Raw genomic sequence first — 16,802 nt, forward strand, 5'->3', positions numbered from 1 at the left:
TTTAGTTATTATACTATTCTTATCCTTATTTTTATTAAAAATATTTAAGTTATCGAACCTCTAACCCTATCTTTTTCTAACACTCACAGCACACCACACACATAACCAATACAAGCGTATACACAGACACAGGCATAGAAAAAGACCCGAGGAAGTGAGGGAGTCGCGGGGAAGAAGAAGGAAAGGAAAGGGGGGAGGCCGCGCCGCCACTGGCGATCGTCGTGCAACCTCCGTTGCGCTTTACCGTCGGTCACTGCTGCTGAATCGCCATCAGAAACGGAACCGTGGAGAAAGGGCTGTCAAGACACGAAGAGAGAGAGTCCGCGAGAAGAGGGAGGCCGCCCACATCCTGTCGCTGCCGCTAGAGCGAGGCCGTTCGCGTCCAGCTCGCCACGGCTGTTGCATCGCCATCATTGCACGCAGTCGTCGAGCCCGAAGCTGCCGCCATCGCACGAAGCAGAGAGAGTGAAAGACGCGATGGAGGGGTGAGGGAGGAGTTGCCACTGCTGTTGCCAGGGCTAGCCGCCGGAACCATTGTCGTCGCCGCTGGAGCTAGCCGCTAAGGAGCGTTCTGTCATCGTGAAACTTGAAAGGGGATGTCACTGTCGTTGTTGCCGGTAGTACTATTCCCGTTCTGGTTCTAATTCCTTCGTTTATGAGACCTGTAACATTTTCTTCCTTGCTTTGTTACCATTTTGTTCCTCTGTCATATTTTTGTCCTAATTATGTTAGCATATTTTATTCTAGTGTTGCTAATTTATCTCCTAAATAATTATGATTGGTGCTGAGATCATTGTTGCTGCTGCTCCAAGAGAAAAGTTGTTGTTACTAGGAATTAAAAACAAACGAATGGTTTGTTGCGTTCAATTACCGAGTTTTGGCTAATTGAGGTAAGGACTTTTATTTTGAAATTAACTGTTTTAATTTATGAATTCCATGGAAGTCTAGGATTTAATTTTTTAGAACTTCTGATTAGGGATATTGTTTTTTATTATCAGAATTTGTGAATATTAGGGCTGTTGATTATTGTTCTGTGTAGTTTTTTTTCTGATTTGTTGCTTGTTTTTTTTACTTGCTCTAATTAGTAATTTAGTATTATTGGAACTTCAAATTATTACTTGTAATTTAGTAATTTAGCATTAATGGATATGAAACTTCAATGGAAACTGGTGTTTGCTTCTTTTGATGAATTACAATAGCTTAACTTTTTTAGATTTATCTTTTGGTGGGAGTACATTTAATCGAAATCTGCATCTACATATAATAAACCATTATCTTATTTGGAAGTCTGGGAATTAGATAGTGAGGGCTTTTTTAATGTGATCCTCCAAACCCCTATCTAACTATCCATTTGTATGAACATTTTAAAGTACCGTAAGATTTGGAGGATTATATATTTATAATTATCCATTCCAAAGAAAAGAAAATCATCACTTAAAACACCCCGCACAATCAAAGAAAGAAAAATTTTAAAAATTAATGTTTTACTAACTCAATTACTACTGTTCTGTTTGCTTATTCTTTATTTGGAATTTTTTGTGAACTACAAAGTGGAAAAAGCACACTAGAAAACTGTCAAGTTTTACAAGTAAGGTGTCTTGGTTCCTCTCAGTTTCTCAATTTCTCTATTGAGAGCTCTTTTAATACCTTTCTTTTATTTGATAATGTGTTTTATTAAAATTCCCTTTTGAAAATCCATTAGATAATAACATCATTCAATAAACGTAAACATATTTCAACTGAGAGCTATGTCTTGTAATGCTATAATGAAGCCCAGGAAACTGGTTATAATCATTTACTTTTTCAGTAGCATGTAGATAATTATACTGATATTATTGGGGTCATTCTTTAGCTTCTTGTCTTACCTAATACTTATGTTGACGTTGATGTGAACACGTCTATTGATCAGAGCTCTAAAAATTTGAACATCAAGATGTCCGAAATTCTTTATTTTTGATTTACATATTAATCTTCAGCATCTCAACTTGTTAATAGGTCTAAAACAAAAGATTAAGTAGTTTTGAGATTTCACGTTAGAACTTAGAATATAATTGGTATGAGCCAATTCTTTTAAAAGCTTAAACTATTTTTTTAGAAAGGAAATGTGTTGCATGCCATTTAGAAAAAAATAATAATAAAATAAAAATCTACAAGTGTCCTTGTGATGAGTGCATCACTTTTTTTTATTACTATTATTTTTAATTAATATCATATTTATGGCACATTAATTATTGACTATTTTGTATATACAAACTATCAACTTATAAGTAAAAGAAGATTGAGGTTTAGTTAAACCTATTATAAAGGGTTAAAACTCTGAACTAATAAAAGAGCATATAGTGGCATCATCTACTGACACTAGCATCTTTGATTATTTTTATTGAAGATTCTTTGTATCTCTCATGAATTGGTAACATTGGGAGAAAAGTGTTAGCTCTTTTATATATTGAAGTTTTATACGAGAGAAAAATTAAAAAGAAAAGGAAGAAGGATTAGTTGATGCAATGAATAATGATCATGTGGTGTGAACAGGAATCAAAGTGTTTTAATTATAATTGATAGAAACAAATTCTATTTTTATGAAATTGAGTGTTTCTTCCAAGCTTGATTCAAAAAATCCTTTTGAATATGCAGAATATTCCTTACTTGGGATGCAGTGCCTTGTATACTTGTAAGTTCATTGACTGTTGGTCATTATATTATATTGAGCTACTTTTTTTATTATATTTTAAATCATGATTGTGTTGAATTATGTGGTGGTTGTAGCCTAGTAGTTATTGGATGGATTTTAGTTTCATGTACCTTCATACTTTGTGCTGGATTTCTGTTTTTTCATGTATGCAGTTCGGTTTCAATACTTGATACTATATCTAAACTCATATTTATAATACTATGTATTTGTTTCCTTTCTGAATACTAAGTTCTTAATTACTTCTTAGAGTGAGTCTGCATTATTTAAGATTTTCCTGTTCTTGTATGGCACTTCAATTTATTTAAGATTTTCTTATACAATTTATATTATTATTTTTTTATTTAAGATTTTCAGGTGTGTGGCACTTATTAGAACTTCTTCATGAGAAATGAGAAAGGAGTTGTATGAACATGATGGAGTTTGTAATTTGTAGTTTACATTTTGGAGATTTATAATTTCTTATTTTTCTTGTCCTATGTATCTATCTAGTTCATTAGGGTTCTTCAATGTATCTTGTTAGTTTGTACTTTAAGATTTATATGTTGAAGATTTATAAAACAATCTTAGTTAGTGAAAGATATTTGAACTATCTATGTTATTATATATTATATAAATGTTGACTTGTTGAGTAAATTAGTTAATATATTTTTTAATTAAAAAAATAATATAATATGATAAATTATGTGTGTAATTTGTATTTAAAAAAATTATTAAAAAATAATAGTATTTTGTAACTAAAGAAAAAAATGTTACAAAATTAAGTTATATTTTGTAACAAAATTTTATGATAGGAAAAATAGATTGTCACCAAAAATACCTTGAACATCAAAATTTGTTACCACTTTTGTAATGACTTCTGGTTTTTTGTATCACAAAAATTTATTACAAAATATCATTTTGAATTGTAACAGTTTCGTTTTTTGTTACAAAAACTTTTTGTAACGGGACATACTGCAACAGCCCCTTTTTTTGTTACAAAATTCTTTTGTTTCAAAATTTTGATTTTTTGTAACAATTTTTTTGTTACAAATATTGCTTTTTCTTGTAGTGGGCGTCTTGTTTTTGGAGGAAGGTGAAATCACATCGGCCATTGTTGAATTGATTCGAATTTGATGTGACTGAAACTCGTGCGTTGTGGACAACGCAAGCGGCGGCGGCAGCAGCGGAAGAAGAAGCTCATGGAAGGAGAGAGGAAAAAGCTCATTTTAGTTGAGTGGAGTGTGAATGGAGTTCGAAAGAGTGGGGTAGAATTAGGTTTAATTTAATATTTTTCGATGGAAAATTTTAAATTACAGATAGATTTTTCGTCTGTAATAATTTAATAAAACGTAGTGTTTTGTCTATTTAATTACAGACGGATTTTTCTTCTGTAACCATTTTCCACGAAAAAAATTAATTTTTCCGATAAAATTATAGACGGATTCTCTTTTCCGTCTGTATAATTTATGCTAATTCATTTTTTTTGTTTTCCGACAAAAAATTCCTCTGAAATTCCATCTGTATTTTCATGGGATAAAATCTGTTGAAAATATCCGTCTGTAATAACTAGTTTTTTAGTAGTGCTTCATGGTAGTACGTGTTGGCATAAAACTCTCTAACTAGATCAGAGCAGACTGATTTTCTGATTTCAAAAAATTTTTCCTAGTCCAAATAAACAAAGTTTTCTTTAAAATCAATCCCCTTTTTAGCCAGAGCATTCAAATAAGCTACATAAGTGTGGTTTGGATTGGATTTGATCGGTTTTGAGAAGTAGATCTGAAATTCGATGCGATCCATGCGGTTTGTAAAAAATAGAATCCAATCAAATCTAAATTAGTGTGGTTTTAATCGGTTTTTCAGTTTGGATTGGATTGGATGAGCAATTTAATTTGGATTGATTTGGATTTGAACACTCCTATTACCAGGAGGTCGGTCTGGGAAGGTCGAATATGTAGAGTTTATGAATTTGGCTTTGTCTGTTTTCTGGGTCTAAATTTAAATTTTGGACCAAGGTACGAACAATTTTAATGTATATTTTTTATTTCAATATATATTTTATATTGATGACTAATTTTGATGATTAATTTTAATATACACCTAGCGTTTTCTTTTCATAACACTCCTTTCTACTTTTGGCTCCCATCCAAATCTCTTCAGCATCTTCATTTGGTTAGTTGGACCAGTATCAAATGTAATAATAAGTTAATAACATTTTTCTATACCCAAAAATAAAATTTAATAACATTTTCTATCAGAGGAAGTTGCAGTTCTATTCTATAGTTAGTCAAATCAATTAATCTCTTGAATAATGCTACATGATCAATAAATATTATTATTTTTGGCTAATATTTGACCAGTAATAATTTATACTCATATTTACAAAAATTTTGTGTAAAAGAATATATAATTTACACATATATTTATTAGAGTTTGCATATTTGCATTTATATTTTTCAGAATTTACATATATAAATTAGTAAAATTTATTTAATAAAAATAATTTAATATTTGTATTAATTAAATAATGACTAAATAAAAAATACTAAAAAATCATCAAAATTTATTATTTTTTTCCATCACTTAGTTATCAATTCATTTTCTATAGTCTAGTAATTCAACAATATATTTTATCTCATACTTTAAATATTAATGACTATCTGATAGTCAAAAATAATAAATTCTAATAGTATTTTAGCATTCATCGAATAAAGAGTAAATAGCCATTTTGACACCTGAAAAATTTAATTTTTGACAAAACAAACCTCAACATTTATTTTTGACAAAATGACTCCCAAAAAATATATTCTATTTAACAAAGTGACTCAAATATTTGGTCAATAATTTATTCATCTGCATATTACCATTTGCCAACAAAAATAAAATATTTTTTCCCATATTGTAAGTCTAATTGACAGCAAAACAGGCTCTTCACATACAAACACACATCTCATGGATCATATTAATGGAAAAATTAATGATATTATAATTATTATAAGAAAAAATATAGGTAAACAATGAAAATACTAAACTATGTGAATAATGAATATATCGGATGTTCAATTCATTAGGTGTGCGAATGATTATCCTAATATTAAGATTTAGGTGAGTAATTTGGGAGTGTAGTGTGTTTTTACTTTATTGGACTTATTTTAAAGCCCATTATTTATATTATTCACAAAAGTTATTGTCTATCTAGCAAAAGTCTTTATTATAAAGAGCTGGAAGAGTGATGACAAAAAGGTTAATAGTTTGATTGTTTCTTCGGCAAACGAGCTTATTTAATATACAAGAATGCATTTTTTTTCTTTTTGTCATAATTCTATTAAGTTAAAAAAATCGTAAAAGATACAAATATTTAACATATCAATTAAAAATCCAATATCTCAACAATGCCTCCAAACATGTCTATGTGGATAACATCCGGAGAAAGTTAGCTAGTTGAAAATAGTGTTTATTTAATAGGATAAGTAGGCTCTATTTGATCAATTCGGTTGTGGCGGCTATTTCTATCTACCGCATGCAAGTTTTTCTATTTTCCAAAAGAATAACAAATTCTATAGCATCCATGATGAGGACTTTTTTCTAGAAAGATCATGCCAATGATCAGGGGCTAAATCTTGTTAGTTTGAAAGTGTTGGTCACCCCAAAAAGTTTGGTAGTCTGAAAATTAGAGATCCGTTTGTACTAATATTGCTCTTCTTGGTAAGTTAGCTTAGAAACTATTACATCACCCTCACAAGTTTTGGGTTTAGGTGCTGGCACATAAATACCGGTGTTCTTTGAGTGACGAGTTCAGCTACTCAGCGTCTAAAGGATCTTATGTTTGGAGGAGTCTGTGTAAAACTTGGGATATTCTGAAGAATAGTTTTGAATGGTGCATTGGGGATTTGGATAAGAATTTTTGGTATTCTATATAAAGGAAAGAGGGACAACTTTGTAATGAGATGAATTATGTTTACATTTTTTATTCGGATCTTCAGATTTTAGATCTTTGGTTGGCTGAAAAGTGGCAGCTTAAGAATGTCTATTCTCATCTTCACCAGTCAACAGTAAATTTTAATGAAATTACTAAGCTACCTCTATCATTATTATCACTATCGTCACTCCCATTCCACCCCATTCTTCTTCTCCATCTCATTTCTCTGTTACTATCCATGTTCACCATCCAATCTCGCTCACTCCATTATCATCGCTGCTATTACTCCCACCTTATAAGGCAGTTCTTGATTAGCTCGCTCTTTTTTAAATGGGTCTCTCTATTAAATCCTTCACAATCACCTCAACATATATTAGAACACAAATATTAGTACATTACCCCAACATTCATCTGGCAGTACTGGTTTTACCACTCTTTGTATGTTAACCGAGTATGCTATAATTATAATTAACGTCGAAAATCAACAAATTGAAGAGTACTACTTACTTGGACCTCCAAATGTAAGCAGCAAAAACCTCAAAAAATCGTGAGTTTGAGATTGGATTGTTCAAACAATGATCTCCTCAATGCTTTCAGGGACTCGTCGTGAATGTGGAACAGCCAGGTTAGGCAACATGTGTTTTGTGTAGATGTAGATGAACTGATATTTCAATTTCACGCTACCAAAGGGTGTTTATGAATCGGATCTAATCCGTAGTATTTATCTGAATTCGATTTGAAAATTATGGGTATAAATTCGATTCACAATGATATCGGGTGAGATCCGATCCACACACTAATAGGATTGTATTGCGAATTTTATATATGTATCCACATATATGTGGATCCTCAAAAATCAATAAATAAATAAATATTTTTTGTGCTTTATTTCAACTAATAATTATCATATATGTTGTATTATTTTTTCTATTATTTAACAAAAGTATGTTTGATATTATTTTTAGAGTAAACATGTTTAAAAGAGTAGAAAAATAGATTTTATTGATACTTTTTAATAAAAATAAGCTTTTAAAAATATTTTTGTATTTTGTGATATCCAATATATCAGATCGGAGCTTAAAAATGGTGGATATTGGATCCGATCCGATCCAATCCGATTATTTTATTGCGAATCGGATTAAGATTTTGGCCATATTCGATCCGATCTGCGTTTGTCCCTAACTACTTTTCCCCCAAAATCTAATTTGTGTTTGCACCCTTATTATTACCGATTATGGCAACGAGTTAATATTAGAAGCAACTAATGCTTTTGTCTATAATATTATTACAGAAATATAAATCTTTTGAAATTGTATTGGTTTTACCTTGATATTATAAATTATAGTAGAAAAAATTTATAAAATTAAATTATTTTTATAAAAATGTTACAGGAAACAAAAGTCTTCATTAACTAAAAAGTCCAGTGTCTCTGTAAATAAAAAAATAAAATAATATGATTTTTAGTTATTATTTTCATGTAAAAGAATTTAATTTTTTACTAATAATTAATTTTAACATTCATTATCTAAAAATAGAAAGAATTTAACGTGTATATTTTTATATTTGATTAGGTATTAAGTGTGTTGCACAAAAAAAAAAATCAATTTTTATATTTATTATTTAAAAATAATTTTTTTATCTCTATATATAAAAATATAATTAGATATTAGTATAAAAAAATTATATTGATAGTTATAAAATTAACTCAAAATTACTTCTTTTTGGAATAATTAAATCTTAATTCAAATTATTAATTACAACATTAATATTTTCAAATGATGAAAAAAAGATAAATTAGTAATTTAGATAAAAAATAAACATAAATTAGTATTTTTATCAAAAATTTAATCGTTGACCGGATAAATAAATCATTGACTAAATGTTTGAATCACTTTATCAAATAAAATGTATTTTTCAAAAGTTATTTTATCAAAAATAAATTAAAGTCTGTTTTGTCAAAAGTTAATTTTGACACTGACAAAATGGCTATTTACTCTGGAATAAAAGTACTAAAAATTGCTTCTCCTACCGTTTTTCTTTACCTTCAGACCAAAAACAGGGTAACAGAAACTGTTTGCCAATAACTACCAGATAAACATATGGTTTTGGGAGCGTTCCGTTGGAGTCGGAGAGGTGACCGATAGCAAAGCAGGCACTCTGCAAATCACATTCACAGTGATGGATCCTTACACAAAGCATCATCAGAACCGCAAAAACTCTCTCTTCTATCTCTTGTTGGTGCTGGCAGCCGCTCACCTGCTCTCTCGCAAGCTCTACCTCGACGGAGACGAAACAGTGCGCGTCAAGAAGGTCGCCGATCTCCCCCTTCGCTTCCGTTCCGACGGAACCTTCAAGATCCTTCAGGTGGCGGACATGCACTACGGCATCGGCAAGGTCACTCGCTGCCGAGACGTCTTGTCCTCCGAGTTCGATTTCTGCTCCGATCTCAACACCACTCAGTTTCTCGAGCGCATCATTCGCGCCGAGAATCCTGATTTCATTGCCTTCACTGGTACACTTCTTTAATTATTGCTACTTTCTCTCACTTTTTTTGTTGTTAATTTTTATTAGTTCCTTTCTTGTTGTGTCTTGCTTGATTGGTAAAGCATGGATGTGAATGGCTTGTATGCTTTTGATTACGTAGGAGATGATAATACATAATACATTTTCTTTTTCTGAAATGTTTTGAAGTTTGGAAGTTAGGGGAGTTGACTTAAATACATACTAAATGTAGCTGTAGTGAAAAGAAGTTTGTTCTTAATTGGATATGCACGAAATGATATTTTACGGTTTGTCGCTGTTATGTTTAGATGTTGGTCTTGGGAAATTAAAGGAAAGTTTCATAGAAAACCTTTCTATCGCTTTATGGTTTATTTGTAGTAAAAATAAGAACGTACTGCAGGGGGAAGTGTATAGCAATGAAAAGGGATGTATTTAGGGAAAGGAGGGTTAAGCAATAAGGATTAGGATAGAGAACATAATTTTACCTTCATTTAGAAAAAGGGAAATAAAAGGGTTTAATTTATCTTTCTAAAACATCTTGTATTAATCCTCCTAATTCCTAATACTTAATAAGAGAAATGATTTGGACTCCTTGTAGATCCTCTTAATTGTTAATTGATGGAAAATTTGTTTGTTTTTTAAGATTTTAAGACATTGAAAATATCTAATTTTGAATTTGGTTTCTAGTAGTATTTAGGAGTATTTTTTACTCCCTTGCATTTTGATTAAGTGTTAATTTGATTTGGTTCCAAATAAGTGTTCATTTAGAAAAGTTAGACAACAATAATTATTTTTTTCCCACTAATAACTCTATTAAATGAATGAAAGAAAGTAAATGGAATGAGAAAGTATAAGGAGTATGTAATTCTTCTGTACAATTAATGTAGTTTATTGAAAATCAAGATGTTTTCAGTTATTTCCTTAATCCATGTGCATATTATAACGAGACACTTATTTAGGACCTGAGGAGTACAATGTAAATATCAGTCTATCATATTAGTCAATTAACAAAAAAAATATTAAATGAAAAAGCAAATGTATTTACTATCTTGTGATCATAAAGAAAAGAATGTCAAACTATCAAATTCTTTTTTCATTTAACAATGAAGAAAATTTAAGATTAGCATTTCCAGAACTCCCAATTCTTAAAACAATGAGAATTCAAGCTTCAAGGTATATCTAAACTTTCCCATTCCTTCTTACCCCTGCTAAATCAAACACAGAAGGAATTAAAACAAGTTAGGTTCTGCTTGGAATTAGGTTTTTAGCTTTGAGGACTCAATGACAGAGTTCAACTGCTTAGAGCTTGATGTACCTACTGATTTCAAATGACAGGGTTTATAGACACGATATTTGTTTGGAATTTTCTGAATAGGTTGCTAATCTTCTACCTATCCAAATGTATTTGGAACTAGCAGTGTTTAAGCATTATCTGGTTTAGAATAATTCTTCCAACTTATGTCTGCCTAAAATAAATATTTCACTACTATTTCTCTGTTCAATATCTAATATGGCTGAAGTAAATTGTGCTGCTTTTCATTGGGGTCCTACTTTTCATGTTCAGTTACCATATGGTGATGTACTAATGTCTTCTTTTTAATTCAGAAATATTCTCTTGAGTGTGTGTTTGATTTGCCATTCGTGCCTAATTAACATTGGTTCAGTTATCCCAATTAGGGGATAACATATTTGGATCAAGTACACCTGATGCTGCAGAATCTCTTAGTAAGGCCTTTGGTCCTGCCATGGAGTCGGGCATTCCTTGGGCAGCAGTCCTGGGGAACCATGACCATGAATCATCTATGAATCGGGAAGAATTAATGAGCTTCATGTCCCTTATGGATTATTCTGTCTCTCAAATCAATCCATCATTTGATGGTCTCACTAGAACTACTAAAGGTGGTGTGACAACTAAAATTGATGGCTTTGGGAATTATAACATAAAAGTATATGGTGCTCCAGGTTCCACGATGGCAAACAGTAGCATTTTGAATCTTTTCTTTCTTGACAGTGGAGGAAGGGCTTTCTATCAGGGATTTCGAACATACGAGGGTATAAGGGAATCTCAACTTAATTGGCTCCAGGTAACAACAATGCTTGATTTTTAAATTCTTCTTTTATCCCAAAAAAGAAATTAACAATGTTTGGTTTGAATATTGTTATCAGTTGGTCATTAATGATAGAGCAAATTCTTAAATTGTACCTCCAAAGATAATTAGAACATCAAGTTAGTCCCTCAAAACAATAAACACCAAATTAGTCATGCACAGGGTAAATTAATAATCAATTCAATTAAGGATCAAGTTGGTATCCCAAGATATGTTGAAGAATTAAACTGATGTCCATTTTAGACATCAAGCAATCTATTCAATGATAAAGAACCAAACTCTGTAAAAGACTAACTTGATAGTTGATATAGCTATATACATTTGGCCGACAAATTTGAGTTTTAACTACCATTCAAATGCTTTTAAGATGTTGTGAATATAGAAAAAGAATTCAACACCTTTAATTTTCTAAACTCAGCGCCTAATATGGCTTATAATTTCTTAGAGCTTAAGATAGTTTACTTATATTTTATTTTCTCTAAGACGTTTTTATTGTTAATTTTGGGTGGTGGTAGATAGTGATTGTTTAGATGGTTAAATAGCATTTTTCCTTCATCCTTTTGAATTTCACCTTTGATAGCATACCATCATAGCTTAACACTTAATCTAAGCAAAATTATTAATGCCATGGTGAAAAATGTTAGTCCTACTGTGCAATATTATTTATGTTATTTTATGTTTAATTGTACAATATTATTTTATGTTATTTTAGATTCACATTAACATCTTGCAGGTCACGTACTAACAGGGGCAAAAACAGGATCCTCTTAATCCAAGTGAGGATATTCCCCTTGGCAAACCACCAGCACTTGCATTTTTCCATATTCCGATCCCAGAAATTCCACAGCTGTGGTACAAAAAGATTGTTGGCCAATTTCAAGAGGCCGTAGCTTGTCCAAGAGTGAACTCAGGGGCCTTGAAGACCTTTGTCTCCATGGGAGATGTGAAGGCTGTGTTCATGGGCCATGACCACACGAATGATTTCTGCGGAAACTTGGATGGGATATGGTTTTGTTATGGTGGTGGCTTTGGATACCATGCCTATGGGAAGCCTGGTTGGCCAAGGAGAGCAAGGATCATCATGGCTGAACTTAAGAAGGGAAAGAATTCCTGGATGGGTGTGGAGAGAATCAAGACATGGAAACGCCTTGATGATAAGAAACTGATCAAGATCGATGAACAAATCCTGTGGGATCAACGGCTGTCAAGATGACCATGCTACGCCGGAAGTTCTCGCCGACTGAGCCACATGAAGAGTACCAGATTGTGTGTCTGACTTTCTTCTTGAAAAGACTGTTACTCTTTAGTGGTCTTTGTATCTCTCCGTTCATTGTTGTGTAATCCATCTTACTGTCATGGTTTCGGACCACCTATACGAGGTACATGTAGCCTTTCCACTTGAGTTGGAAAGTTGACTCTAGTTTATTTTTCCCTTCCGCTCTACTCTCTCCATCAATATTGTAATTCTTGTAGGTCGTTAGTTACTATAGAGTGGAAGACAATTAGACAAAGGCCAGATGCATTGTGTTAAGTGTTAACAGTACTAGAATGGAATTAGAAATTCAAACTACTTGTGATACATTTGGTTAGAAAGCAGCAGTGTGTTCTCTTGTTCATCTTAAACTCTCAAAACCATAACCATTCCATCTCCTTTTTCTTGTATTTTCCACAATATGTTTGGTTGGAGGGAAAATGGGGTGGAAATTTTCACTCTTGAATTTTCACTCTATTACACATCCAAAGCTTGTTGATCCTTGTTCAAAGTTGCATGAATAAATAAATAAAGACTCTAAAAAGGTTGCTTGAGACCGGAACAATTCTGCAGCAGAAAAATGTTCAAAATAAAAGAAAAATATCATTTTAAGTTGGTGACGATTATTGTTTCACTATACAATAGTACTACCATTTTAATGGTATATATGTACCGAGAGGAAAAAGAAAAAGTTATTTTAAATTGGTATCGTCACTACAATCATGATCATGGCACGATCGTTGTTGATACCAGTATACCATCATCTCAATTGTTTGCATCTCTTTGCTACAATCGTTATAGTCGTAATAAATTCACCAGATTTTACTCTCAGCTTTTCTTCTCTTTCCCGTGTTACATTACTTTCTCCAACATCTCCATGTTCATTTTTTTTCATGAAATTTATTTTGGATATTTTTTGGTCGTGGAAATTTATTTTGGTTCAAAGCAAGTTGAGAACTTGAGATGAGATACAAAATCGAATTGGGCTAAGGCCCACGTTTGCCCAATACCTCTCACTACGAAATTGCACAATTGCTGGATGGCAAAAAAAAAAAAAAAGTAAAACATATAAAACAGCATTTGAATTTTCGAAGGAAGGGAGAAAGAAAATGGCGGCAACGAGCGACGAAGAAATGGAATCACTGCTCTCCGCTTTCGATCAGATCTATGAAGTACTCAACTCCAATACTTTCTTCGTTGTTAATAATTTTCAATCCTCAATGTCGATTTGCTTTTCGGTTTGTCTTTCAGGATGTTAAAAACGGCATTTCGGAGATGCACTCCTTGCAATCTAACCACGCTAGAGAGTTGAAGATGCGTGAATCACTCGAAGCTACTTGCATCACCCTCAGAAGAGGTTCTTAATAATAATAATAATTAATATTATTTTTCAGAATCGATAATTTTGTTTGCATCTGCGTGTTTCGTATTGCTAAAATTGAGTTCGTAAGTTTCTTTGCAGAGAATGAAAATATGGCAAAACGGTACATGGGGTCTTTAAAGAATCTGGCTGATCAGGTGCTTGAAGTTATGCCCTGGACTCAGTTTTCTTGTTTGAGTAGAGAAGGTGGTACTATAAGGATGAAATAAACATGCTTTGGATCTATGATTGAAAGTTGGTTGTAAATTGCGGTACGTAATTGCAGCGTCATCATTGAAGCTACAATAAATTCATCAACATTGTGACTTTTATGATTATTTACAACCACTATCCAATTGCAATTTCAGCTGAATTAACCAATTTATTCAAAGTTAGCTGCAAATTTTTATAACTGTGGGTTTGGTACGAGGCCTGAGAGTAGAAATAGGGGGAAAGAAATTTTCATGGACTTAATTTATGTAAATTTTTTTCTCTTAATCTTAATACTATTTGACAGGTTGATTTCCGCACAAAATGCCTCAACATGAAAGAGGAACTGGAAAGAGCAAGTAAAGAAGTTTTCTTTAAAGAAGATGTGAGTTCCTTTCAAATCTTTTGAATAATTAACCCATTTAATTTCAGGATGAAAATTTAAGTAAATTTCTCTAACATTTTGATTATACACTCGTCGCCTCCCTTGGTTATTTTCTCGGAGCAGGAACATAAAAAGGCTATGAAACTGCTTCAGCAAGAATATGAAGAAAAAATTGCAGGATTAGAAGCTGAGATTAAGTGAGTATTTGACGATTCACATAAAAAAGTGTCTATCAGTGAAGCTTTTCTGTTTATTTTCATTGATCTTTTTCTGTTATTACAGGGCATGTCTACATAAGGAAGCCACATATGAATCAACCACAAGTCAGCTGCATCAAGATTTAACAGCACATAAAAATCATATGCAAGTCCTAGCTAACAGGTTGGACCAAATCCATTTTGAAGTGGAATCAAAATGTAAGGCACTTTGTTTCCAACAATTGCATTGTTTTCAGTTTCCACATGTTGGTAAAGGCCTGAAGATATGTTTGCACATCATCATTTGACAGATAATGTTGAGATTCAAGACTTGAGAGATTGCCTCCTGGCTGAGCAGGAAGAAAAAAATGAGTTAAACAGAAAAATAAAGAAACTGGAAAAGGAATGTAAGTGTTGATTGATTCCCCATATCACTTATTCTATCATTCTATGTATGCATTATTGTTTTGAAGAATTTTTATTTGGTCATAGAGAAGTAGGCATCACAGGAATAAGACTCACATTATTTTTGCAATTGTTTTTTTTTTCTCTTGTATACGGACACATACCTCTACACCATTAAATTTAAATGAGGTGCATGATCTAACGGAGAGGTGTGTGTTGGGTTTGAGTATGATATAGAATGTGTACACAACATTTCTCCAAAACCTAAAGTCTAATTCTACTTGATTCATTAGCATTTTGGTAATAATAATGTCATCAAAAAATAAGAACCGATGTTTTTCTGAACCCTGCAGTGGTGATTTGCAAAGAGAAGTTGGTAGACCAGCAGCAAGAAATGACCTCAAACTGGCAAGTGGAGACACTAAAGCAGAAGATCATGAAACTAAGAAAGGAGAATGAGGTGCTCAAAAGGAAGTTGTCTCATTCTCAAGAGGTGAAGTAATGTTGGAAAACTCGAGCTAGCAACTTGAGTTCATGGAGATACGGTTTCCAACACAAATGATATACGGACAACTCAAAAGCTCTAGCATATGGAATTTTCTTACGAATATTTTTAATCATTTTTTTTATGAATCAACGTGCAAAATTCTTTCAAGATATTTCTCACTTCGAAATTGTTCTGTTACTTAAGCATATTTTTAAGCATTAACTTTCAAATATCACAACAATGGGACCTTAAAAATTTGTGGCCGCAATAACATTCTCATCCAAAATTCTCAACATTTTCATCATTGTTTTTCATCAATTATTAACATTATTGTTCCTTATTAGTGTGTTGTTTTTGTTTGAACCCTTTTTCTTTTATTTTTTTCCTTTTTTTTTGTTACTCTTCTCACCGTTCTCATCCAATTCACAACCACCATTTTTCTTCTCCCCATTTCATGGTTCATCTGTATTATTACCACTACAAGAGAAATAAACCACCTTTTGGGTCTCCATCCTTTTCACCTCACCTCATCCAAAAGACAAATGACTCTTTTTTATTCTTACTCTCTCTAATCATCATCACTACCAATGACTTCAATTAGTTCAATGTCATTTCTTGTGAAAGCAAATGCTGATACCACAATACTAATGCTTCACACCAAGTTTCATCAATGTTTGAAACTTTTAGTGATTCTTCAGTTTCTAGGAATCCAAGGAGCAGAGGATTGGAGCGTGGTAGAGTGAAAAATAGGTGCGGAAGGTGAATCATTAGAACAGTGGCTAAGAGCTATGGGAAAACTGAGGATAAAGATGAGTCAGAGGATGATATTCTTCAAGAAAAAGTGAGAGGTGGAATTATGTTATAGGGATATTATAGACATTTTATGTTTTTATTAGTGAAATCTCAAGGTTTCTTACCTTTTTTTTCTTAGTTTGAAATCATTGTGCTATGATTTTAAGTTCATCATTTTCCTTCCCTTATCTCTCCGTCATCTCTTTCTCAAATTCACACAGGAACTATATTCATTTAGAGATTTAGGTTTATTTTTTAAATTTTTGGTCCTTTTAGGATTAACAAAAAAAAAAAAAAAACTGACCAAATTTTGATCAATTTTTAGTTTAATATTGGTTCTCAAACTAGATAGTTTTACTAAAGAGGATTAGTGTTTGGTTTTCGGTCTAATCAGTTTGACTAACTCATTTGATCCGATTTTCAAAACATTAGTTCATACTTAGGCTACAAAATGGACTGCTGTTTGGTTAACTGATCCTTTTCTTACCATTCGGATTAGGTTGACCTAAAAGTTAAG

At 32.2% G+C, this 16,802-nt stretch overlaps 2 protein-coding genes and 1 long non-coding RNA gene across 4 annotated transcripts; all 3 read left to right on the top strand.

Annotated features, from left to right (window-relative positions):
• The first annotated feature begins 76 nt into the window (after positions 1–76).
• Positions 77–3,306, top strand: LOC112790316 (uncharacterized). Of its 2 annotated transcripts, XR_011879826.1 has the most exons (4): positions 77–617; positions 790–890; positions 2,635–2,671; positions 3,039–3,306. It is a non-coding gene; the product is annotated as an uncharacterized lncRNA (long non-coding RNA). The 2 variants fall into 2 exon arrangements; XR_003196614.3 differs by lacking the exon at positions 77–617 and having other exon boundaries at positions 751–890.
• Positions 3,307–8,608: 5,302 nt separating this feature from the next.
• Positions 8,609–12,790, top strand: LOC112790317 (probable inactive purple acid phosphatase 28). Its single transcript, XM_025832651.3, has 3 exons — positions 8,609–9,099; positions 10,767–11,173; positions 11,946–12,790. Exons 1-3 carry the CDS (start codon positions 8,766–8,768, stop codon positions 12,408–12,410), a joined length of 1,206 nt encoding a protein of 401 aa, XP_025688436.1. The 5' UTR covers positions 8,609–8,765; the 3' UTR covers positions 12,411–12,790.
• A 744-nt stretch (positions 12,791–13,534) lies between these two features.
• Positions 13,535–16,355, top strand: LOC112770289 (protein At-4/1-like). The gene is made up of 7 exons (XM_025814674.3): positions 13,535–13,806; positions 13,912–14,081; positions 14,327–14,404; positions 14,528–14,601; positions 14,687–14,820; positions 14,913–15,008; positions 15,360–16,355. The coding sequence occupies exons 3-7, from the start codon at positions 14,354–14,356 to the stop codon at positions 15,506–15,508; spliced, it is 504 nt and encodes a 167-aa protein (XP_025670459.1). The 5' UTR covers positions 13,535–13,806; positions 13,912–14,081; positions 14,327–14,353; the 3' UTR covers positions 15,509–16,355.
• Positions 16,356–16,802: the final 447 nt, after the last annotated feature.

This window comes from Arachis hypogaea, chromosome 3, assembly GCF_003086295.3.
Source record: "Arachis hypogaea cultivar Tifrunner chromosome 3, arahy.Tifrunner.gnm2.J5K5, whole genome shotgun sequence".
In the NCBI taxonomy this organism is placed as follows: Eukaryota; Viridiplantae; Streptophyta; class Magnoliopsida; order Fabales; family Fabaceae; genus Arachis; species Arachis hypogaea.